General features: G+C 15.8%; 4 protein-coding genes across 4 annotated transcripts; 1 reads left to right on the forward strand and 3 right to left on the reverse strand.

The window, feature by feature from the left end:
• Nucleotides 1-118: 118 nt before the first annotated feature.
• Nucleotides 119-3,484, reverse strand: PGAL8A_00235900 (conserved Plasmodium protein, unknown function; the record flags this gene model as incomplete). The annotated part of the gene is made up of 1 exon (XM_028671086.1): nucleotides 119-3,484. One exon carries the CDS (start codon nucleotides 3,482-3,484, stop codon nucleotides 119-121), a length of 3,366 nt encoding a protein of 1,121 aa, XP_028527775.1.
• A 4,898-nt stretch (nucleotides 3,485-8,382) lies between these two features.
• PGAL8A_00236000 (conserved Plasmodium protein, unknown function) lies at nucleotides 8,383-9,924 on the forward strand (the record flags this gene model as incomplete). The annotated part of the gene is made up of 1 exon (XM_028671090.1): nucleotides 8,383-9,924. The coding sequence occupies one exon, from the start codon at nucleotides 8,383-8,385 to the stop codon at nucleotides 9,922-9,924; it is 1,542 nt and encodes a 513-aa protein (XP_028527776.1).
• A 675-nt stretch (nucleotides 9,925-10,599) lies between these two features.
• Nucleotides 10,600-12,189, reverse strand: PGAL8A_00236100 (micro-fibrillar-associated protein, putative; the record flags this gene model as incomplete). Its single annotated transcript, XM_028671091.1, has 3 exons — nucleotides 10,600-11,651; nucleotides 11,776-11,974; nucleotides 12,073-12,189. The coding sequence occupies 3 exons, from the start codon at nucleotides 12,187-12,189 to the stop codon at nucleotides 10,600-10,602; spliced, it is 1,368 nt and encodes a 455-aa protein (XP_028527777.1).
• Nucleotides 12,190-12,777: 588 nt separating this feature from the next.
• Nucleotides 12,778-25,299, reverse strand: PGAL8A_00236200 (conserved Plasmodium membrane protein, unknown function; the record flags this gene model as incomplete). Its single annotated transcript, XM_028671092.1, has 3 exons — nucleotides 12,778-13,300; nucleotides 13,418-13,533; nucleotides 13,657-25,299. The coding sequence occupies 3 exons, from the start codon at nucleotides 25,297-25,299 to the stop codon at nucleotides 12,778-12,780; spliced, it is 12,282 nt and encodes a 4,093-aa protein (XP_028527778.1).
• Between the last annotated feature and the right edge of the window lie 219 nt (nucleotides 25,300-25,518).

Below are 25,518 nucleotides of genomic sequence, written 5' to 3' on the forward strand. Positions count from 1 at the left end.
ATTAAAATGGACTATAAAAAAAAGAAAAAATATATATATTTTTTTTTTTATAAATAAAACAATTTTTTTTTTTTTTTAATATAAAAACTTAATATTTTTTCTCTAATATAATATATTTTTAAGATAAAAGAGTGTAATAATCGTCTCCTTTTTTGTCATTCCTATTATATATAATTTCTTCTTTGTTATTAAAATGATACAAAGATTCTTTCATATATTTTTTTATATTTTTCGCTTTTGAACCAAATTGGATAGCTTTTTTTTTAAAAAACATAACTTCCTTAATTTTTAAAAAAAAGATTGACATTCTTAGAATCCATTTGCTAATTTTATGTTTCCTAATAATTTCATATATTTGATAACACTCTTCTAAGTTTTCCATTAAAAAATGAAAATTTTTTTTATATAATTTATTTTCATTTTTAATTTCTACATTTTCTATTTTTCTATTTATTTGAAAAATATCCGTAATATTTAAAAGTTGTGATTCTTCTTTTTCGTCATCCTGTATTTTTTCTAATGAGTCCAAATTATGTATAGGTGATTCTATTATATAAAAGGATAATAAAAATAAAAAATTAACTAAGTTTATATTTAAAAATGGATAAAAAATATCCTTCCTTGATATACTAGTGAAACTTAAAATTCTATCATCTCGATATAAATTTCTAATCCACAATCTTTTGATATCTTTAATCATTTCTTTCATTTTGAAATTTGCATCTAAGCTAATGTCTGTATTTGAATTATTCTGTCTGTAATAACCACCATATAATTCATCAGCACCACTGCCTATTATTAGTAGTTTATGATTACATTCATAATTTTCTTTGTTTTCTCTATTATCATGATTATATAATTTTCTATTCAAAAAATTTAAACATTCTTCTTCTTTTTTAAAAGTATCATCAAAAAAAATTTTATCTTTATTCTTATTATTACTATTTTCTCCTTTTTTTTTTTTGTTTTTTACAGAAAATAAGTTTTCTATTTTATGAAAATCATTCATATTTTGATCTGATTTTTTTGAAACAAAATATTCAATGAAATTATCTTTTCCAATTTTATTAATTCCTACATTATTTAATATTCTATTATCATCGTTCTCTTTCAAATTCATTACATTTTCTTCTTCATCTTCAATTTCACTTTTTTTGTTGTCATTATTTAAATCTGTTTTAAATTTATTTTTCCCATGTTTTTTTTTTTCTTCTAATTCTTTATTAAACTCAAAAAATAGTGTACCTATTTTTTTATAATCATACAATTTTTCCTTATGAATGTTACATTCAGAAAAAATTTCAAAATCAATTAATATCTTTTTCTTTTTAATTAATAAATATATGAATTTTTTATTTGTTTTTTTATCATATTTTACTTCATATATATCAATAGAATTTTTCTCTTCTTTGAAAAAGTTCATATCATTATTAATTACATCTTTACTAAATGTTGAAAAAATTTCCTTTTCTATGTTTTGCTTTTTCTTTAAAGAAAATTCATTTAAATATATGTATCTTAATTTCCTACAACAAGATGAACAGCACTTATGGATACAGTTTTTATTCATTACAAACTCACAAACACTACACTTTTTTTTTATATTCTTTGTCTTATTTTCTTCATTTTCATCTTTTTCTTTATGATATTTTTCATTATTTTCTTTCAAATTATTTTTATTCATTTGCTTACTTAAATTGATATTGAAAATATGGAAAATACTTTTTTTCATAGTATTCCATACATTTGATTTAAAAAAGGAAGGAGGGCATATATAACCTCTACCTATATTTGCAAAAAATAAAGCTGAAGAAATATTATAATCCATTGTAGTATTATTAGGTGAAATTAATGAATAAATTATTTTTTCATATTTTATTAATTCATCAGGTGAAACGTCAATAAATACTAATCTGATATCATAATAAGGAAATAAATTAATTATCTTTTCATAAGATAAAAGAGAAGTATATCTATCAACTGCATTTTCATTAAAAGCAACATTAATTAGTTCAATGTATCCATTTTTATAAAAACGAAAAAAATTTTTTATTGTTATAATTGTCAATAGGGTGGAATCTATTCCTCCAGAAAATAATATTCCTACTGATTTTTTTTTTTCATCTTCTTTTAAATTTTCATTTATATTTTTTTTAAAAAAATAATCCATACTTTCATCAGCTTTGTTTTTATCAATTTCATTTTCGCCAGTACATTCAAATAATTCCTCTATTTTTTTTTTAATTACATTATTTAACAAAGCCATATGTAAATTTATAAAAATATTATTTATTTTAGTTTCTAAGAATATATTTTCATTATTTACATATCTTTTTTTTTTTTCATAATCAACTTTTTCATATTTCATTTTTTCATTTACTAAATATTCAATAGTTTCTTTCAAATATATTTGCTCTTCCTTATTAAATCCATCAAAAAAATTATTTTTTTCAAAAAAATTTAATATATATTGAAAATTTTCTTTTAATGATATATTTTTATTATTCCATTCATAATAATTATTATAAATACAATTTGTTTTCTTTATATTTTTTAATATAACTTTGTCTTTTTGAATTAATAAATTATATATAAAATGTGGTCTTATATTAATAGCTATTTGTTCATTAATACTATTAATATTTTTATCTTTTACTTTTATATTTTCATATGAAAGAATAATTTTATCATTTGTAAATGATTTCTTATGAATAATATCAGAATGACTAATTAAATTAAATTCTTCCTTTATAGAATTATGATCAAATAAATAATTTTCTTTATTTAAACGTATAAAATTAAAATCATAATTTATAAAATGTCCATACATATTTGTTAATACAATAGAATTATTCAAATGAAAAAACATAAAAGATTTTTTTCCAAATTGATCATTAAAAAAAATAAAATTTACTTTATCATTTTCATATTGAACATAAATTAAAATAAAACTTCCTTCCATATTATTAAAACAATCACTTAAATTATGTTCATTTTCTTTTATGTAATTATATAATTCTTTCATTTTATTTCCATCTTTTTTCATTACTTTATTGTTGTTAATATAATTAAAATCTCCATGTAACAATAATACATTTTTATTCTTTATGTTAAATTCTTTATATTTTTTATTTTGTACATTTGTTTTGATTTTGTATAGACATTTTTCTATATCTTCAAAATATATATGAGATGAGTAAAATTCTAAATTTAAAATATTATTAAAGGAATGATCACTTTTTTCATTAAAAGAAGATAAATTGATTTCACATAATACGTAATAATAATCACCTTCTTCTTTAATTAAAAATGGAATAATATATTCATTTACATAACTTTCTGTCAATATATATTTAATATTTTTTTTCTTTTCATTTAATTCATCTTCATAATTATTTTGTATATAGAAATTTTTTATAAAAACGGATTCTATATCATTATTTAATCTTTCATTTCCTTTTAGTTTAACCATAAAGTTGTTCATTGTGAAAATGATAATTTCGTGAAAGAAAGTGAAGAAAAAAAAAAAAAAAAAACTTTTTATTAAATATTAATTATCATTTTTAAGTAATTTTTATATTGATATATTTCTTTAATTCATATTAAAAGTCTATAAATATGTTAAAATTTATAATATGAAGCATTTACTTTTTTTTTTTTTTTTTTTTTTTTTTTTTTAAAAAAAAAAAAATTTTAAAAAAAAAANTTTTTTTTTTTTTTTTTTTTTTTTTTTTTTTTTTTTGAAAAAAAATAAATATTTAAAAAATAAATTTTGTTATCTTTATATTAACTTTTTCTATAATATTAAAAAAAGTTTTTTATAGTAATATAATTTTAGAATTACTAATTGAATTTATATTCAATTTAATTATAAAAAATATTTATCTCAAATATTTTAAATTGGAATGCTTCTTTTTTTATAGAAAAATAATATATAATACCTTATTTTAAAATAAAACATTAAAGAATATATTTTATAAAATAAATTATATAACTCTAATCTATAATAAAAGGGAATGAAGTATTTATATAAAGAGTTATAAAATAAAATTGTTTAAATAATTATTTGTTCTCAGAATACCACGAATTGAAGAGTAGATATATAAAACAAAATTAAAGGAACATTATAAATTTTTAGATTAATTATATTTTATTATGTATCAATTAATTTTTTTTTTTTTTTTTTATATACTTAATAATAATTTTCATAATGAAAATTATTTATCCATTAAATTATTTATCTATTAAATTATTTATCTATTAAATTTTTTAACAAAAAAATATATTTATAGATGTTGTCATAAACATACAATGCAAATAAATATTTAAATCTAATTGACATTCTTTTTATAATTATAAAACATATGAGGCATATCATTAAACTTTATTGCACCTATGAATTTTAGTAAATTCATATTATACTTTTTATTTAAACTTCTTTTTTTTTTTTTCCTTAAATTTTTGAGATAACTTATTTCAAATTAAATATTAATCAGATAAAAAAAAAAATATAAAAAATGTATAAAATACTTATATATTTTATATTTTAACACTTTTTAAATTTTTTCAGGGAAACTTTCCATATTTTTATCTTTTTTTTTTTGAAGTGTATTTAAATATTTTCTTTATTTTTTATAATTAATGTATATCTAAATATTTTTCCAATTTTGCTTTTTAAAATTTGAGATTATTTTCTATAACCAATAAAAAGGCAAAAAAAAAAAAAAAAAAAAAAAAAAAAAAAAATATATTATATATAATTTTAAAATTTATATTTAAAAGATTAAATATCTTTTTTTTTTTTTCCTTTTTTTCTTATTGTTAAAACAACTTTTTGAATATTTGTTGTATGAAAAATTTAATTACACTATAAAATATTTTACTATTTATATTAAGAATGTATATTTATTCTACTCTTCTTAAAGAGAATAATTACTTATATGAAAACAGAATTTTATATATATAAAAAAAAAAAAAAAACATATCAATGAAACATTTTAAAAATAATTAAATAATAATTCTTAGGTTATCTAATTTAACAAACGAAAAAAGTAGAAATATTTAAAAATAATCTATATTGATTTAGTGTTATAAAACTTTTGTCTTTTTCATTATTTTGTATTTCACAATAATGTATTATTTTATTTTATTTTTTTTTTTTTTGAGAATTTTAAAAAAATGAACATTAATTTTAATTATATTTTATTAACATTTTTCTTTTGAACTTTTTTTTTTTATTACGTGAATAAATGTAGATAGAAAAAAGAATTTTTTAAAAATATTTTATAATATATTATTTATTTAAAAAAATATGAAAGTTTTTCTAATATTCTTATTTCTTTTCAGTTAATTTATAATATCCAAAGAAAAAAAAAAATACACATTACATTTATTGATTTATTATATGCATATGTATAAAATATTATTTTATTCTTATAATTTAATCACTTTTATATAACAACTGTAAATCTATTTATTAAAATAAAGTATTTTCATTTCTTTTTAAATGATATTTAATAAAGAGAAAACATCTTAAATTTTTATAGTTCTTTTTTATTGAAATCTTCGCTTTTTATAGAGATTCTTATTTTATCATTCAAATTCATTTTTACAAAATTACTTTTAATGGAAGAAGATTTTATTCTATAATTAACTAGTAATATTAAAACCAAGAATAAAAGAGTAAAAAATATAAAAATAAGTTGTTTTATACAAATAGTAAAATAAATTGAAAAAAGGGGCACTTTAGTCAGTAAATAAAAAGGAAAAAAATAATAAAAAAATAATAAAAAAATGAAAATAAAATATTTAATAGATTTAAATTTTAATTATTTTAAAATTTTTAACATATATAAAAGTTATAACTTTCATTTAAGGAATATTTGAAACTAATTTAATATAAATAGAATGATACATATTAAAATAAAGATTTAATATAAATTTAATAGATTCTTACGTTTCTTATAAGAATAAAAAATTAATAAAATAATTTATGTATTTCATTTTATTTTTATTTAAAGTAAAAAAGAAAGAAAAAAAAAAAAAAAATTAAAAATTTAATTTTAATTCAATTTATATGTAGAAGTGTTTTATTGTATTCTAACATTCATTCTATTTAATATATATAAAAAATAATATGTGGTGTTAGAGAAATTTATATCATTATAAAGATCTACATATGTGTATTTGCCACCATTTAGTAAAAAAAAAGAAAAAACTATTTAAAATAAAAATTAATATTTCCTTTAAAAAAAATTTTTAAATCTCTGTTATTCCATATATATAAAAAAAAAAAAAAAAAAAATGTTAATTATTTTAGAATTAAAATTATATGACCAATAGGAAACCATTTTTTTTTTTTTTTTTATCTCTTTTATTGTTCTTTTAATATAACTTTTCTATTATTTAAAAAATACTATTTTTTGCTTAATGTATTCATATCTTATTCATTCTTACACTTTTAATAAATAGTATTTTAATGTATTCTTTAAAAAAAAAAGGGAATGCATAATGTATTATTTTTTATAAAAAATATAGAGTATCAAAAAAAAATAAAATAAAATAAAATAAAATATATACTTTAATGCAATTTCTTTTTCATAAAATTTTAAGATAAAATTAATAAATAAAAATATATTAGAATAATTTATGAAAATTTCAAATGATAATAAATTATAGACCTATATAATATATTTTTTAAAGATATTTCCAATTTAAAAAACAAACAGGAAAAGAATAAATTCATTAACTATTAAAATATGTTAAAAGATAAGTGTATAATTATATATAATTTATTCTTAAGGTTTTATAAAATTACATATACAAGGAAAATTATCTAAAAAAATGCAAGATGAATTTTACTTTATGAAATTTATATTTTCGTATGCATTTGAAAATAGGAGAAAAAAATAATTTAGCATTTCTATGTTAATTTTATCTTACATTTTTCTTTTTTTTTTAATCTATTGCATGCACAAATAATTACGTTATGAAAATCTATGATAAAAATTTGAAAATATATTAGATATACTTTTTTATATCTTAAAAATGAAATACATTATAATATATAACATGTATTTTGAAAAATTACTTTATTTTTCGAAAGGAAACACTCAACTTTTTATAAATATATGCTATTATTGATCTCATATATAAAAACATCTATCACCAATATTAAATGAAAATTTATTAATAAAAGTTTTTTACATTTTAATATTAAAAAAAAAAAAAAAAAAAAAAAAAAAAAAGTATATATATTATATGGAAAAAAATGTTGATACAGCTTTTCTTGTAGTATTGTTTGAAAAGTAGTTAAATGGGTAAGATAAAATTAAATAAAAATAACATATATTTTTTTTTTTTTTTTTTACTCTTACAAGATAATAACATTTCTTACTTTATTGTTATTAGCAGTAGACAAGATTTAACTCATAAAATTTTTTTTTTGCCATTTTCCTATAATTTTTTTTTTTTTTTTATTTTTAAATACATTAAAAGAAGTATATTCTTCTTTATATATTGTAAAAATTTTATATCAGAATAAAACATATTTTTAGTTAGACACTTACTAAAATAAATTCATTACATACATATATATATATATATATCTTATTTTGCTATATTTATTTTAACAGTTCAATTATTTTTATAAATTGTTGGTAAATTTTAGAATATAATTAAAGTTTAAAAATTTATATATATATATATATGTATATATATCTTCTGTTTTTTTTTTTTTTGAAAAATATTTTTTTAAAAAAATATTTACACGTGGATATCATTTTTTTTTTACATTGTAAACAGCATAATTGTAAATATATATAAAGTATATACTTATAATCTCTGAAAAAAGTATTTTAAAAAGTTCATATTTTTGAAATTTTATACTTTTGAGAAATATAACTATAAAAATGACTGACAAAAGTATAAAATTATTTGAATGATATATATCTTATTAAAAAAATTAAAACATAAAATAAAGATGTTCTTATGATTTGTTTTTCTCTGCACATACAGATAAATGCGTATATATATATATATATATATATATATATATATATATATATATATATATATATATATATGTTTAAGTAATTTTTTATTTTTTTATATTTTTAATATTTTTGTAAAAACATATATAATAATGTAAATATTTAAACAGAAAAAAAAAATTTCCTATTTTTTTTTTTTATCGAAACCATTTTTAAGAAAAACTTTTATGCATACTTATACATTTATATATGCATAATAATATAAATAAGCATATGTATACTTACTTACATATATATATGCATATGTGTGAAAACAGAAATTTTCAATTTTTTGAATTTAATTTATATCTTTTTTAAATATATACATTGTTAAAATTGAGTAAACTATACAATGGTCAAGACAAATTTGTGTGATGATAATGAAAACGCACGCAAATTAATAAATAAAAAAATTATTGAAAAAAAATACGAAAAAAATAAAATTATTGATAATAATTTAAAATTTTGCATTAAAAATAAATATATGAATAATAAAATAATGAGTAGCTTAAATAAAATTAATAATATTAATATAGATTCATTGAATAAAATAAATTGTGAAATTAAAAGTGAGATAAATGATGGAATTAAAAACACAGTAGTCAATAAAAGTAGTAACTTATCAAATAATGAAATCAATTATGAAATATTTAATGACATTAGTAGAAATATAAATCATCAATTAAGCAGAGGTGTGGGTGATGAATCTGTAAAAAGCTTAATTACTCAAGTTAGTTATAGTCATCTTTTTACCTTATTAAAGAATATTTTAACATATTTACCGTTTTCCATTAATGATTACCTCATTGGAACATTAGAATTGAAAGAAGTTATAGATAATAAATACAATACATGTTTTCAATTATATGATAAAAAAGAATTAATGAAATATATATATGAAAATGAATCTAAAAATTTGGTTGATAATAAAGTATATAATTTATTTAAAAAATATAAACTGATGAAGAATAAGAAAGGTCCAATAAATCATCTACATGTTCTAAATTTTAAAGAAAATTCGAAAGAACCAAATCTTGAAGAATTAATAATTGAAAAGTCAAGAATTTTAATTTATAAGGTTCATTCATTTATAGAAGGAAGAGAACAGAATCTATCATATATATATGAAATTTGTTATGGGTTGTCTTACAAAACAGAAACATTTTTATTATCAGTTTTTATATTTGATTGTTATATGCACAGAATAAATGAAATGACTGAAAAGAATCACTACAAAAAAATTAAACTGTTAGTAATCATATGTTCTATACTACTAGCATTAATAAAAACACAAATCTTTAATGGAACTAGTATTATGTATTTAAATGATATACTAGACTTTATAAATAAATTAAGAAATGAAAAAGTAAATTACACTTGTATAGAAATTTCTAATAAGCAGATGGAAATATTAAAATTATTGCCTATTAATTACAATAACTATTGGACATATTCTGATTTAACACATGTATACTTTATAAATTTAAAAAATTGTGCTAAAAAATATCCTGCAATCAAAATATATTATATTTTTTTAGAACATTTTGGTTTTTTATATTACATATTTGATGTTATATATGCTTATTCTATGTACATAACAGCATTGGGATCTTATAAGCTTATACCACCAAGTAGAATTGTTTCTACTATTATTTTGTATTTTACCAATGCCTTTTATAATAGAATGAGTAATAGCATACTTTTTCAAGAAAAATTTTGTGAAGAAATTTTTCATATACCTTTCGCAAATGATTTGTTTATGTGGTCATATCTTTTTTTAGATAATTTTATTTATTTTTTTGAAAACTGCGTAATACCGAATAAAAATTACTCGTCAATATACTCTATTTTTTATGAAACTGGAAGAATGTTGAATATTCGGACGGTCTTTTGAGAAAATAAATATAAAAATTATATTTATCAATATTTGTATAAATATTATTATACATATATATGTTTTTAATTTAAATAAATTTATATTATTTATATGTTATTTATTTATTCTTTGCTGTACTTGTTTTTTCCTTTTCTTCTGAACAATTCATAAAAATTGCTATTTTTTTTTTTTTTTTTTTTTTTTTTTTTTATAGTTAACATTACGTGCAAAAAATAAAAAAAAAAAAATGCAAGAGCATTAATTAAATATTAGCATTATAGAACCTTTTTAAATATATACATGTGTAATTTATTATTTTTTTTTTTAAACATTTGCATATTGAAATAAAGTTGTAAAATATAAATTTTTTTTTTTTTTTTTTCCTTAACTTTTCCATACTTAATAAAAACGATAATACTTAAAAAAAAGGAGAGCTTCTCTCAAAAAAAAAAAAAAGTTTAATAGTTAATTTTTACAAAAAAGTGTACAAATAAAATGAAAGTAATAAAATAATAACGAAATGAAAATATAAACATAAATATTTATAAAAATATTAAAAAAAAAAAAGTCAAAAGAATATATATCAGATACACTGTAGTTTCTTCTTTTTTTTTTTTTACTATAAAAAAAAAAAAAAAAAGAATAAAATAAAAAAAGAGGAATTGGAAATTAAATATTCTATATTTTCGAATATCAATTTTTTCTGTAAGTAGGTCTTTCAAATAAATCCTTTTTTTTTTTGAAAGGAAAATTTAAATCATTATTTTGCCATAAAGAATCTTTTCTTGAAGTGTCATTATCTAACAAATGGGTATATTTCGTTTGTCCTTGTTTACCGAAATTACCTCTTCTAACTTGTAAAACTTTTGGCAATTTTTCTTTATCAATTTTATCTTCATAAACTGGCTCATTATAATCACGTAAATAAATTTCTTCTTTTCCTTCTTCAAATAAATCTTGATAAAACCCTCCTCTATGATAATATTTTTGCATAAATAGCATCTTTCTTTTTTTTTTCTTTTCTTTATGTGGTAATTTTTTATTTTCTTCTATTATTTCCTTATCCGTCATTTTCCTTCTTTTTTTAACTTCCATTTTCAAAATTTCATATTTTTTTCTGTCCATCTCATCTCTTTTTAATCTTTTAAGATGTCTAATTTTCCATAATTCATATTCTTTTTCATTTAACTCCTCATCTTTTTCATCTTCTTCAAAATCTTCTTCTGATGAAAACACATTATTTTCTTTATTTCTTAATTTTTCTTCCATCATTTCTTGATTTAATGTTTCTTTTATGGCACTTTCTTTTTTTTCTATTTCAATTAATTCTTTTTCTTCATTAATATCTTTAATTCTTTGTTTTTCTTCTTCTTCTTCAGTTTTTCTCTCTATAAGTGTTTTTCTATGGTTTTTCGAGACAAATTCATGTTTCATAATAATATCATTGTCATTACCTTCATTTTTCAGATAAGAGTCATCTATATCTTCTTCGTCTTCCTCATCTTCATCCTCTTCTTCTTCTTCTTCATCTTCTTCTTCATCTTCTTCTTCCTCTTCTTCCTCATTTTCCTCCTTTTCCTTTTCTTTTTCTTCATTATTACGAATTGGTATATTTTTGTCAGCTTTACTATTCTCTTCAAAATTTTCTTTTAAAATGTCTTTTTCTTTACTTGATTCTTCATAATCAATAATTTGTACTTCTCTTATTCTTCTTTTTATTCTTTCTTTTTCATCTCCATTTATATCTGTAAAATGATAAAAGCACACATATATAAATATATATATCAATATAACAATTTAAACAAATAAATGCTTAAAGAGTTAAGAGTTTTTCTATATGAAATTTTTTTTTTTTTTTTTTTTTTTTACTCTTATTTTTTAATCTTATATATCGATTATCACTTTCATTATTAATTTTATATGGTTGAATAACTAAATTATTCTTTTCATGATTATTTACATTTTCTTCTATATTTTTTATTTGTTCATTAAATACTTCGTCATGTTCATCTACTTCATCCTCATCATCATCTTCATTATCATTAACATTTTTTGCATAATGTGGTTTCTAAAAAATAACATTAAAGATGGAATAAAAAAAAATTTTAAAAAAATGTGATCTATATGTATATATAATTAATATTAAAAATAGAAAATAGTTTTTACTTTTCCAGGGAAATATCTTTTTATAATTGTTTTTTCTCTCTGATTTTTCTCTTTTTTAATTAATTCATTATCATCATTAACAACAAAATAATTTAAAAGTTCGTTTACTGTGCTCATTTCTCTTTTTTTTTTAATTTTTCTTTTTCTTATTTTTTCATTTTATTTTTTTGAAGTTTGAAAAGGAACGTTTAAAAATAAATATGAAAAAAAAAAAAAAAACTTCTAATTTTATATGTATTTTTTACGAAAAAAAAAAAAAAAAAAAAAAAATCAATTTTTTTTTTTCAAACTTTAAAAAAATAATCTTTACCATGTATTTTTTAATTTCAGAAAATAAAAATATAAATTTTTAACTTTTCACATTTAAACAAAATATATACATATATATATATTGACCAAAAAATATTTAAAAAAAAAAAAATTTTATTAAAACAAAAATGAAAGATTTGCATTTAATGCAAAATTTAAAATAATAGTTAATAAATATAAAACTTTCTTAATATAAAAAATGAAATATTGTTTTAATTTGAAATAATATAAAAACGAAGAACAGAAATTATAAGATTTATAAAACATTATAAATAATGCATAAATTAATTGCCAAATGTTATTTTGAATATAATAAATATGAGTTAATTTCTAAGCATAAGTAAATTTGTGAATATATAGAATAAAAATAATAAAAAATTAAAAAATAAATGTAAATCATTGGAATAAATTAAAAAGAAAATTTTTAATGTGCAAATAAAAAAAATTTAAATGTTTTATTGATGAAAATGCAAAAAATTCTTTTTGATGATCTTCAAAAATAGTTACTGAAGGACTAACCTCTTTTTTTAAAGAGACATTTTTTTTTAAATGAGTTACCTTTTTATTGTAATTATGAATGAAATGAAAGATATAATACAAAAAATATAGTATTCTTAATAATTTTTTCTGAATTTTATTTATCAATCTTTTTTTATTCTTTTTAAATAAAATATCAAAATAAAAACATAAAAAATTATTTTTATTTTTTTTAATTATATTTTTTATATTTAATATTAAGCTTTTTTCTTTATCAAATATCAAATTAAAATAAATACAACTGATTTCTACTCTAACTATATTTGCTTTTTTCATTATAATCTTATTTTTACTATTTAATTTAATAAAGTATTCATCACAAAAAAAGAATAAGAAATTTTCTTTCTCATCGTAAATGTAACTATTAATTATTAAATTCCTTCTAACAAAAATTAAAATTAGGAAAAAAAAAATGTATTATTTTATAAAAAAATAATTAAATAAAACAATATATAAAAATATATTTTTATATTTTACAAAAAAGCTTTATTATTCTTACTTTAAAAATTTATTATATAGGTTATATATTTTAGAAGAATAATGTTGATAAACAATTTCATTTTTCTTATAAATAGAAAAATATGTCATAAATTCTTTTTTCTCTCCAGTATCATTCTAAAAGGAAAAAATAAAAAATTTTGTATTTTTCTTAAGTTTTAAAAAAATATATAAAAAAAAAAAAAATTATAAAAATTTATATTTACAAAAAAAAAGAAAAAAGAAAGTAACTTTTATTACCTTCAAAGAATTGTTTCTATTAAAGTTTGTTTCTTTTATGTTGTTTGAAAAATATTGCAAAATAAATATTTTCTCTCTTCTTAAGTTTTCTTTTCTTTTATCTATAAAATTTTGGTTATTCTTATCATATAGGTAGTAATTGATACTAGATAAAATTTCTTTTCCTAACGTTTTTAAACTATTATTAAATAAATTAAAATTACCTAAATGTTCTTTCTTTTCTATTTTTTCATTCTTATAATTCTTAATAAAATTATTATTAATATTATTAATATTATAACCACATAAATCATTATTATCTTCATCATTAAAAATAAAAACTTTTTTATCATTGAGGATATAAAAAAGTTTTTTATTAATATTTTTAATTTTTTTTTTCTTTTTTTGTTTTACATAAAAGTTTGAATCACTAAAAATATTCAGATTTTCCCAACATTGATGAAATTTTTCTTTTCTTTTCCCCTTATTATTTTCTATTATTACACTAACTGGTTTTTTATAGATCATATTTTTATCTCTATTATTACAATCATTATATTCATTTTGTTTTAAATCTTTCAATAATAGTTGTTCTTCATTTGAATTATTATTATTTATACAAATATTTTCCTTTTTTTCTATTTCATTTTTTGTAATTTTAAAACTTTTAGATATATCTGCATTGAATAAGTTATTATCTATTAATAAATGAAAAAAGTTATAATAATTATTTATATATTTATTTATTAAATTCATTTTTGTTAAATAGAAAAATAAATTTTTATATAACTCCTTCATATAAAAATTCAAAATATAATTAGTAAAGCTTGAAAAATCTCTTTCCTTTATATCTTTTAAATACAATGAATTTATAAAAAATTCTGCATCTTTTATATCACTTAAATAAGAAAGTTTTACACCAAGTGTAAATATGTTTTTTCTTTTGTATTTATATATGCTTAGATCATTTCTTTTTATAAAAAGTAAATTTATTTTCATTGGATAAACTTTTAAATTTTCAATTTTTATCTTTCCTCTTTTTCCTTCCTTTCGATTATTAGAAATATTATTATGTAATTCAAAAATAAAACGATCTTTCTTGTAATTCTTTTTTAATTTTTTTCTTTTAAAAAATTTTTCATAACAATAGTAGAATTTTTCAATAACTTCTAATGATAAATTTATATATATATGTGATAAAGAAAATTCAAATTTTTTTATTTTTCCTGAATTTTTATAATTTTCATAAATTAATTCCAAATTTATTAAATTATTAATATTAAATTTCTCATTTGTATTATTTTCATTTTTGTAAATTTTATTACTTTTTTGTTTATATAAATTATTGTCTATTGTTTTTTTGAAAAATATCTTTTTATTATTACAAGATGAAAAATCAAAGATAAAAAAATCCTCTGCAAAAAATAAAACACTATTTTTAGTGATTTCTCTTGTTATTAACATATTAGCATTGAGTAGAACAAATGTAAAGATGTGAGAATTTTTCTTCTTTTTTATAGATGAATTTCTCTCAATACTATCATATGTTTTTATTAAATATCCTTCTTTTTGTTCTAATTCTCCCACATAATTAATATCCTCTTTTTTTTGTTTAATTATATCATTATTCATTATCAAAAAGGTGGAAAATAAGTTTATTTTTATGTCATTTTTTATTTCAAAATAATAATTAATGTTTGCGGATTTTTTTTTCTTCGAATTTTTGAAGAAAAATTTATATTTATTCATATTTTCAATGAATGTAACATTTTTATTTTCAAAAAGTTGATAATATGATTTTTTTGTTAAATTATTTATTTTATAATTTTTTTTTTTTTTTATATTTTTGTTATTATTATATCTCAACATACCCCATATAATTTTTTTTTTAAACTTTTTGTTATTAAATTCTACAGTATTAAAAAACTTACAAAAACGTTTATTCTTTTTATAATCAAGAATATTAGATAATACAGAATTATCAATTATTTTATTTTTATTGAAAATATCTTTTTTATAAATTAGAAATTTTTTATTATTTCTTCTTTTAATAATAGAATAAAAAATAGTTATATATTTTTTAAAAAAATTACTTTCGTTAATAATATATTTACTTATAACGTCATTTCTTAAATATATTTTATTCTTTCGTTTTTTTAAAGCAATCACCTTTTCATTATTAACATCTTGATTATTCAATTCTTTCATATTAACATTTTCCTTAAATAATAAATTCATATCTATTTTACCTTTAATTTGTATTACGTTATCAACATAATGTGAAATTTTAATGAAGAGTTTATTTTTTTTTTGAATTATAAATATTTCTATAAATGTTATTTTATTTTTTTCTGTATATTTTAATATGTATCTTTTTTTTTCTAATGTAAATTTAATAATTTCACTTTTTTCCGAATGTCTATAAGGATATATAATAAAAAAGGAATTTTTTATATTTTTATTTTTTCTCAAAGGTAAGTGTTTTATACTATTCTCTTTTATAAATCTAATCTTCTTTTTATTTTTTTTCACATAATTTTGAAAATAATGTTTATTTTTTATTATATAATTTAAATTATCTTTTGATAATTTATTTGAATCATAACACACATTTTCACTACTACTAGAAAATTTACTTGAACTGGTGTTATCACTACTTTCTACATTGAAAATATTGAAAAAGAAATTTTCTTTATTTTTATTGTTATTAATTTGTTCACTTTCATTGTTGTTATGTAATTCGTTTCCATTTATATAATTTATCTTTTCATTATTTTTATTAGCTGAATTTTTTATTAAATAAATAATCTCACTATAGTGAAATATATCAAATATTATACTTTCATTCATACTATTATAAATATAAATTTTTTTTATTTCTTCTTCTTTTTCTATATATTTATTTATATTCATAATAGTATTATCATTGCTATCCATAAAATTTGATATATTATCATTTATATATTTTATATATTTTTTTTTTTTTTCATTAGAAGTTTTATGCTCACATATTATTATATAAAAACTATTGTTGAAAGAAATATTTTCTTTTAACCTTTTTCCTTCACATATGCTAATTTTTAAATTAATGAAAATTTTTTTATTTTTGAATTTACCTAACTTTTCTAATTTATTAACTTTATTATCTTTTCTTTTCTTTTCTTGAAATTCATACAATTTAGTGAAACAAAAAATATATGATGATTCTTTAGATATATCAATTAATCCACTTAAAAAAATATAATCGTTAAAATGATTAGTGTTTTTTATTTTAAAAAAAAATTTTTTTTCATTTTTTCCAATTAAATTAATCACATTTTTAGATTTTCTTTGAAAAACATAATTTACATTATTTGTAGCAAACATAACTAAATTATAATTTGTGTTATTTATTAAAATATATTGTGGATAAATAATTAATAATGAATTAATTTTATTATTATTATTATTATTTTTGATGTAATTTAATATATAACTTGAAACATACAATTGATTATTTACATTCTCATATATATTTACCTCTGTGTAATTATCAATTGATATATTGCTTATTTTATTATTTTCAAAAATAACATTATCAAATGGCTCATTATAAAAACCAATGAATGTTTTCATTTCTTTTAAAGAATATGTAAATATTATTTTATTCATTTCTTTATTAATTATATCATTAATAAAATGTATTTTCTTTTTACCAAACTCTATATTTTTTATATTAAAACTATATAAATAAATTAATGTATAACATGTTATTATAATTTCATTGTTTTTTTTTATAATATTAGTGTAATATAATTTTATATGGCTATTTCCAGTTTGGTTAGTTATGTTTTTACTTTTTTTTTTTCCATCTTCTATTTCTTCATATATTTCTAATTTGTTTCCATATAATACGTTAAATTTAACATTCAAATTAAAGTCATTATAAAAAATATCTTTCTGCTTAAAGTGACTTATAACCTTCAGTTTATTTTCACATTTATAATACACTTTCAATGGTAAGCAATTTCTTAATTTCATTTTTGTATCTATATGCATATATAAACTATTTTCATTTTTAATTATAGTTAAATCTAATATAAAACTATTATTATTCCTAAAACTAATTACATAATCTTCATTTAATATTAGTTTTATAAATTTTCTATCTAAAATATTATATATATTATATTTATTAAAATGAAAATTATTTACATCATCTTTATGATTATTATTTTTATCAGAATTTATAAATAAAAATTTTCTAATATCTTCAATTTCTTTTAAATATATTAAATTATTAAGTATACAATATATGCTATCAATTTTATTTATGTTACTTATTTTACTTAAGTTATTTTTTTTATCTTGAATAATTTGTAATGCTTTTTCTTTATTTTTAAAATTTCCTTTTTTTAATAAATCTAAATTAATTTGTTCTGAAAAATATAATTTTTTTTTGTAAAAGATAAGTATACAAAAGTTATCATTTGTCATATTAAAAGATGTTATATAAGAATTTTTTTTTGAATATAAGAAGCATTTATAATTTTTATATAAAAATATCATATCATAATTGGAATTATTAAATATGCATATATTTGAAATAAAATTAAAAAAATTATTTTTTTTAATCATAATTAAATTATTTTTTTTTGTGATATTTTCTTTTAATGAAGGAAATATTATTATATTTCCTTTTTTTAAATAAAACATAAGTAAAGGATCTCCTTTTTTCATTTTTTTGTTTTTTATTTCTTTATTTTTATATGAATGAATCTTTTCTTTGATATAATTTATTATTACGTAATTATTATGAGATATATTAAAATATCTACTTTCAATATAACTTTTTTTTCTTTGTTCTTTCAAATTTTCTGTATAATTTAAAATAGAATATTTCTCTTTATATGATAAAATTAAATTGTCTAAATTATGAGAAGAAATGTTTTCTACAACTTTATCGTAATCTAAATGATTTTTATTTTTATCATTTTTCTTTATCTTCTCCAATTCTCCCAATTTACTAGATTTATTATGTTTGTTATTATCTACTCTTTTTTTCTTATAGGATGATATCTTACATACATTTTTTTCAGTCATTTTATAATTTTTTTCATTTTTTAACTCATCGTATAAGTATAGAAACTTTCTAAATGAATTTTTGGTTAAAAATACATTTAAAGGATTTTTAAAAAATACAAAAAAATTATCTTGTCCTTTAGTTTTTATGTAAATACAATGTATTTGAATTTTCTTTGCAAACTCTTCATATATATTATTTTCTGAAAAAAATAAGTCAAGAATTAAATTAAATTCATGCTTTTTTAGTAAAGTATCATTTCTTTTATTACAAGAAATATACTCATATGTTCCTTTAGTATTTAAATAAATTATATTTTTTTTTTCCCAATTTTTTAATTTACGATAATATATGTTTTCATATATGTGAATATGCAAATTACTAATTAAAGTATTAACTATCAAAGTAGAATATTTAAATTCCTTCGTTCTATTTATTTTACATAGGTATTTATTTTTCAATATTTTTTCACATATTTTAAAAAAGCATACATTCATTTCTTCATAATAATTTAAAAAATATGTCATTTCATAAAACTTATTTATTAAATATAAAAAATCTTTTAATTTTATTATTATATTTACATAGTTTAAAGTTATATTCACATATTTTGGTTCTAAAAATTTATTCTCATTCTCTTTCTTGTATCCATTATAATTATTATATATATTATTACTATTTATATTATTATTACTATTTATATTATTATTACTATTTATATTATTATTACTATTTATATTAATATTATTTATATTATTATTATTTATATTATTATTATTTATATTAATATTATTATTATTAATTGGTAATCCTATTAAATTATTCCTTTCATATTCCCAATTCGAGATATTATTGCTTTTAATTATATTTTCATTTTTATTATTTATTATTTGCACATCATAAATAACATGTTTATTATTTTTATTATTGTGTTTATTATCATTTTTTTTTATGTAGACGTTTTTCTCTGTTAAATTATTAAACAAAATATTATTAAAATAAAAATGATTAAGTTTTACCTTTTTTATATTATTATAAAAATATACAAATTTTTCATTTTTTATAAATATTCCCATATCTATATTTTTACTTATACAATAAAAGGAGTTATTATTTAATAAATATAAATTGTTTTTTTTTTTTCTTAAATTAAAATTAAAGTAGATGAATTCTTTTAATTCTTCTTTTATGTTTTCATATATATTTAATAAAATATTTTTTAAATCTTCCATATTTTTTTTAGACAAAATTTCTTTCTCCTTTTCTTTTTCGAAATAGTTATCAAAAATAAAATTATTAAAAAATACATATTTAGAATTTTTAACAAAATTCAAAAATATACTTTTTCTCAAATTAAATAATATACACAAATCTACTGATCCTTTAAAAATTAAACTGAATATATTTTTGTTATATTTCTCAGTATTCCTTTTACACAATTTTTCTACTGTACTTAAAATATTTTCATAAAATAAAAAATTAAACATAAAATTAATATATTTAACATTTATAATGGTCTTATATATATTATTAGTTTTTATTATACAATTATAATTATTGAAATCAAATGAATTTAAATTTTTTATCATTTTTTTATACATGTATATTAACGAATTATTTGGTTTTTTTTCTTGTATTTTTCTTAATACGTTCATTTTTATTTTTCTTAAATTGAAATAATTTCTGTATTTTCCTTTACATCTATCCACATTATATGTTTCACTTTTCTTTGAAATTAATTCTTTTCTTTTATCTATATATAAATTGTTATATAAATGTTTTACATATCTCTCAAATTTTAGTAACTTTTCTATTTGGTTAATAAATATATTTCTATCATCAATAAAATAAAATACGTATAAATTATATAATTCAAAAATATCAGCACTTAGAAAAACTCTATTAACTTTTATATGTATGTCATTTATAATATCTAATGCCATATCATTTCTTTTAAATCTATTATAAAAAATTTCATACATTTTTTTTTTTTTTTTTTTTCTTTGTAACCTATTGTAATTATATAATTTATTTTTTAAAAATAAATCAAATATTTTAAAATCTGAAATATATTTAATATTATTCATACTTGAAAGAATTTTCACATAATTACTTTTTTTAATTTTTTTATAGTGTAATAATACATCAAATGGATATTCATAAAAAAAATTCAGAACAATAGGAGTTATTCCTTTAATATATGTTAAAATATTATGTTCTCTTAAATATTTTATAATTTTAATATATGTATATTTGCTAAAAATATAACTTATTTTATTTCTTAAATGATCATTTTCTAAGTATATGTGAATATTAAAAAAATATAAAATAATGTTTATATCTTTTCTTCCTTCTTTAATTATTAGAAATTTCTTTTCATTTAAATTAAAACCTTTGATTCCAGAACGATTAATATTAATTTGATTATCATCATTTTTGTTATTAGTACTATTGTTATTATTAGAATTTAATTTATTTATTAAATTATTATGTTCATATAATTCATTTTCAATTTTATTTTTATATAGTTTTTTATAAAAATATTCTAAATTGTTATTTAATATATTTTCTATAAAAATATCTTGAAATAGCTTAAAATTAATAGGTGATAAATATACTATTCCTGTAGCATATATAAATAATGAAAATAAATTTATTTTATATATAACATTTCTATAATAATTTAATAAGATATTTACATTTTTCATTATATTACATTTTTCATTAGAATAGAAATAGCTGTTCAAAAAATAAACATAAATTTTATCATATAATAAAATTCTTTTTTTTATTTTATTCTTTTTAAATATTATTTTATTTTTTATATAAAAATTACTCTTTCCTATTATAAAGTTTTTATTATCTATAATTGAAGGTATAAATAAAACTGCATTATCAAAAATTATATTATATTTATTTAAACTCACTAAAATATTTTTCATATTGTATTTTTTAATTTTATACAAATTATTTAAATTAATTTTATTGTTAATTAAATTTGGTTGAAATACTTCAATTTCTAATAATTCATTTTTATTTTCATAATTTATCATTTGATTTTTTAAAATCATATAATTCCTAAATGAAAATTTATCGTATAATTCTTTTTCTTCAAAAAAAAAATTTTCTTCATTGTTTAAAACTTTTATTTCGCAAAAATTCTTTAATGAAAATAAATTAAAAAAATCAGTAAACAAATATTTATTCAAAAAATGAAAGAAATCGTTCGTTTTAAATATAATTGATGCATTATTTCCATATATATTTGTTTTTGTATTAAATTTCTTAACATTTTCTATTTTTTTATAAAATGTTTTTATTTCATCTATGAAATGTTTATTTTTTGTTGAGTTTTCTAAACAAAAATTATGTCTATTCTTAAAAAAAAAATTATTTATTTTATGTGTAAAATCAATATTATTTATACTTGATACTAAAATGAAGTAATTTTTGGTTTTATTACTTATATTATGGTTAATTTTTTTTTTTATAAATATTTTATTAAAATTTTTATGAAAAACATCATATTTATCATGTTGAAGTGTACTTTTAAAATATAAAATAGTATAAGTTTTATTAAAATTCGTAATTTTCTTTAACTTTAATTTATAAAAATTTATATATAATTTTATAAATCTGTTTAATTCTACATTATTTTTATTCAATATATCAAAATAAAATAAACATATGTTACCAATTAGATTTACTTTAAACTGATTTTTTAACAATTCATTATTTCCCATCTTTCTTAAATAATTCCAATTTAAAGAATGATCGAATGATAAAAATATTGCTTTACATTTTAACCTAATCTGAATTAAATATTTTAAACTAGTATCATTATTATAAACTGATTTTATTTTATATTTAAAATTATTCTTATGAAAATGTTTCAAATAATAGTATTTCATTGATAAAAACTTATCATCAACTTCATTTATATAAAAATCACTAAAAAAACTATTTAAATAATTAAAATTATTTTTATGTTTATTATTTGCATAATGAATTTTTTTTTTTAATAAGTTAAACACATTCATTTTGATTTTTTTTTTCTCTTTTTTAAATTTTTTTATCACGTTTTTGTTTTTGATATTTACACTAGATAAATAAATAATTCGTCTAACAGCTAAATAAATTTGATATATAATGAAATTTAAAAATATTATTTTTGCTTTTTTTACTACATCTACATAAATTTTCTTATCCTTAATTTTGATACAAAAATCATAATTACTGGTGATAATATTATATGTTTTGTTATTACTTATTCTTTTCTTTTTCTTAAATATACACAAATTCTTTAATATATTATCACAGTCTTCTACTTGAATTTTTGCATTATAAAAATAAAAATAATTCATATATATAATATTAGTTTTATTTATTTTTTTTGTTTCTTCATTAATTTTTAAAATATATTTCAAATCAAATGTAAATAATATATATGTCAGTTTATCTTTTTCTTTTTCTTTTTCTTTTTCTTTCTTTAACATATTTATGTTATTATTATCTATTTCAAAATTATAAGAAATACAAAATAACTTTAATGTACAGTTACAACCTATCAAACTTATAAAAAAAAATGAATTATTTAAATTGGCATTTTTTACTACTTTATTCTTTTTTCTTAATGGATTTCTAATACAATATAATCTCTTTTTTATATTTATACAATAAACTGTGTATATATAATAAAAGAAATTTATGTGTAATGATGATAAATTCCATATGAAATTATTTAAATAAATTGTTATCAGATTTATTCCTTTTTCCTTTTTTAAAATAATATTAGTTTTTTCATTTAATATATATTCATATAAGATATTATTATTATAATAAACACTTTTAAATGTAATATTATCAACAAAAAAATAGTAGGATTTTTCATTTAATACATACAAAATATTGTCTTCATAAGTAGGAAATGTATAATTATCATTCTTACTATCATACTGTGTTATACAATTATTATTAAAATTTTCATAAAATCCTTTTTTTTTTTTTTTATAATTGTATATCTTTTCTATTTCTATTTTTATTATTTCTCCTCTATCATAAAGACAAGTATTATAACATAATTCCTCTTCATAATTTTTTAATTTAGAATTCTGAAATAATAAAACAAATTTATTTATATTTTTATTTATATATATTAAACTATTCTTAATACATATAAAATAAATATTATTGCTATTCATAATATTGTTGGTATAGTATTTTTCTTCTTTTACATTTTCATTACACCAATATAATAAAAATTCATCTTCTAATACTTGATAAATATATAAAAATTCTATTATTTCAAAAACAAAAAACAAATTGTTTAAATTAAAATAATATTTGTTATATAATTTTTCAAATATCACATTTTTTTCTCTTTTAAACACCTTAAATTTATTATATACTACATCTATGTTTTTTAAATTGTATTTATTGCTATTTTTAATTAAAGAATTTTTTAGTGATATTTTTTTTTCTAAAGTATTATTTCTTTCACTAATTAAAATTAAATTTTTTTCTGCATAAGAAAAAAAATATTTAAAAATGAATTTGAAATTATAATATCCTTCTTCATTTTTTACACTTTTAAAATATATATTTTTTATTTTATTTTTTAATATTTTATTTTTTAAATGAACATTGATAAATAATTTGTTAAAACAAATGAGGAAATTTCTTAAAAAAAGATTAAAATTATTTCTGTTTTTATGATTAGTTATATTCTCTAAATTTTCCTTTTTAACAATTTTTATTAAATCATACAAAAAATTTTTTTTTTTATTACTTATTAAAAATAAAATTTCTTTAAGTTCACATAATTTTATTTTAATAAAAAAAATTGGAAAATATATCTTTTTTTCTTCAATAAAAAAAAAGGAATTTTTAATTAAAATTAAATTATTTCTGTTATTTTCTTTATTAAAAACAATTTTTTCACATGTAAAAATATAGCTAAATTTGTCATTATTATTATTAACTGATTTTTCTTTTTCTTTTTCTTCTTCTTTTTCTTCTTCTTTTTCTTCTTCTTCTTTTTCTTCTTCTTCTTTTTCCTTTATGAGATTTTTACTTTTTCCTACTTTATTTTGTAAAAGATAAATATCATAAAATAAAAGATGATATTTACTTTTTCCATTACATATATTTTTATTATTATCACAATATTTATTATGCCTATGTTTATGATTATAATATATTTTTATATAAATTTTTTTTATTCTAATATAATAAAATTTTAAAAGTATTTTTAAAAACAAAATAAATACTTTAAAACAAATATAAGAAATAATTTCCTTAAAATAATTAGGTTTATCCAATTTAAAATAATAATTATAATAAGAATTATATTTCTCATAATCTTCAAAATCAAATAATATATTTAATTTATCAAAACATATTTCTTTTTTTTTTCTTTTTTTTTCTTTTTTATTAAAAAAACTAAACACTTCTTTTATAAAATTAAATTCAAAAATTATATTTCTTATTTCAATGTTTTTTAGTGGAAAATTAAAAAGAAATAAATTCTGAAAAAAAACAAAACTTATATTTATTTTATCTAATTGAAATTTTATATTCTTTAAAAAATTTAATATATTCATCTTTTTTATAATTATAAAACTAAACAATAACAAGTAATGTAAATCTTAAAATTGAATAAATTTATAATAATTCGTTTTTTTTTTTTTTTCTTTTTTTTTTTTTTTTACGTCTATATATAGATTTTAATTTTATAGTTACATAAATAAATGGAAATATATAAATATATTTAATGGAAAAAACAAACTACATCTTAAATGTTACAAAAAAAAAAAAAAAAA

This window comes from Plasmodium gallinaceum, assembly GCF_900005855.1.
Source record: "Plasmodium gallinaceum strain 8A genome assembly, contig: PGAL8A_v1_76, whole genome shotgun sequence".
NCBI lineage: Eukaryota > Apicomplexa > Aconoidasida > Haemosporida > Plasmodiidae > Plasmodium > Plasmodium gallinaceum.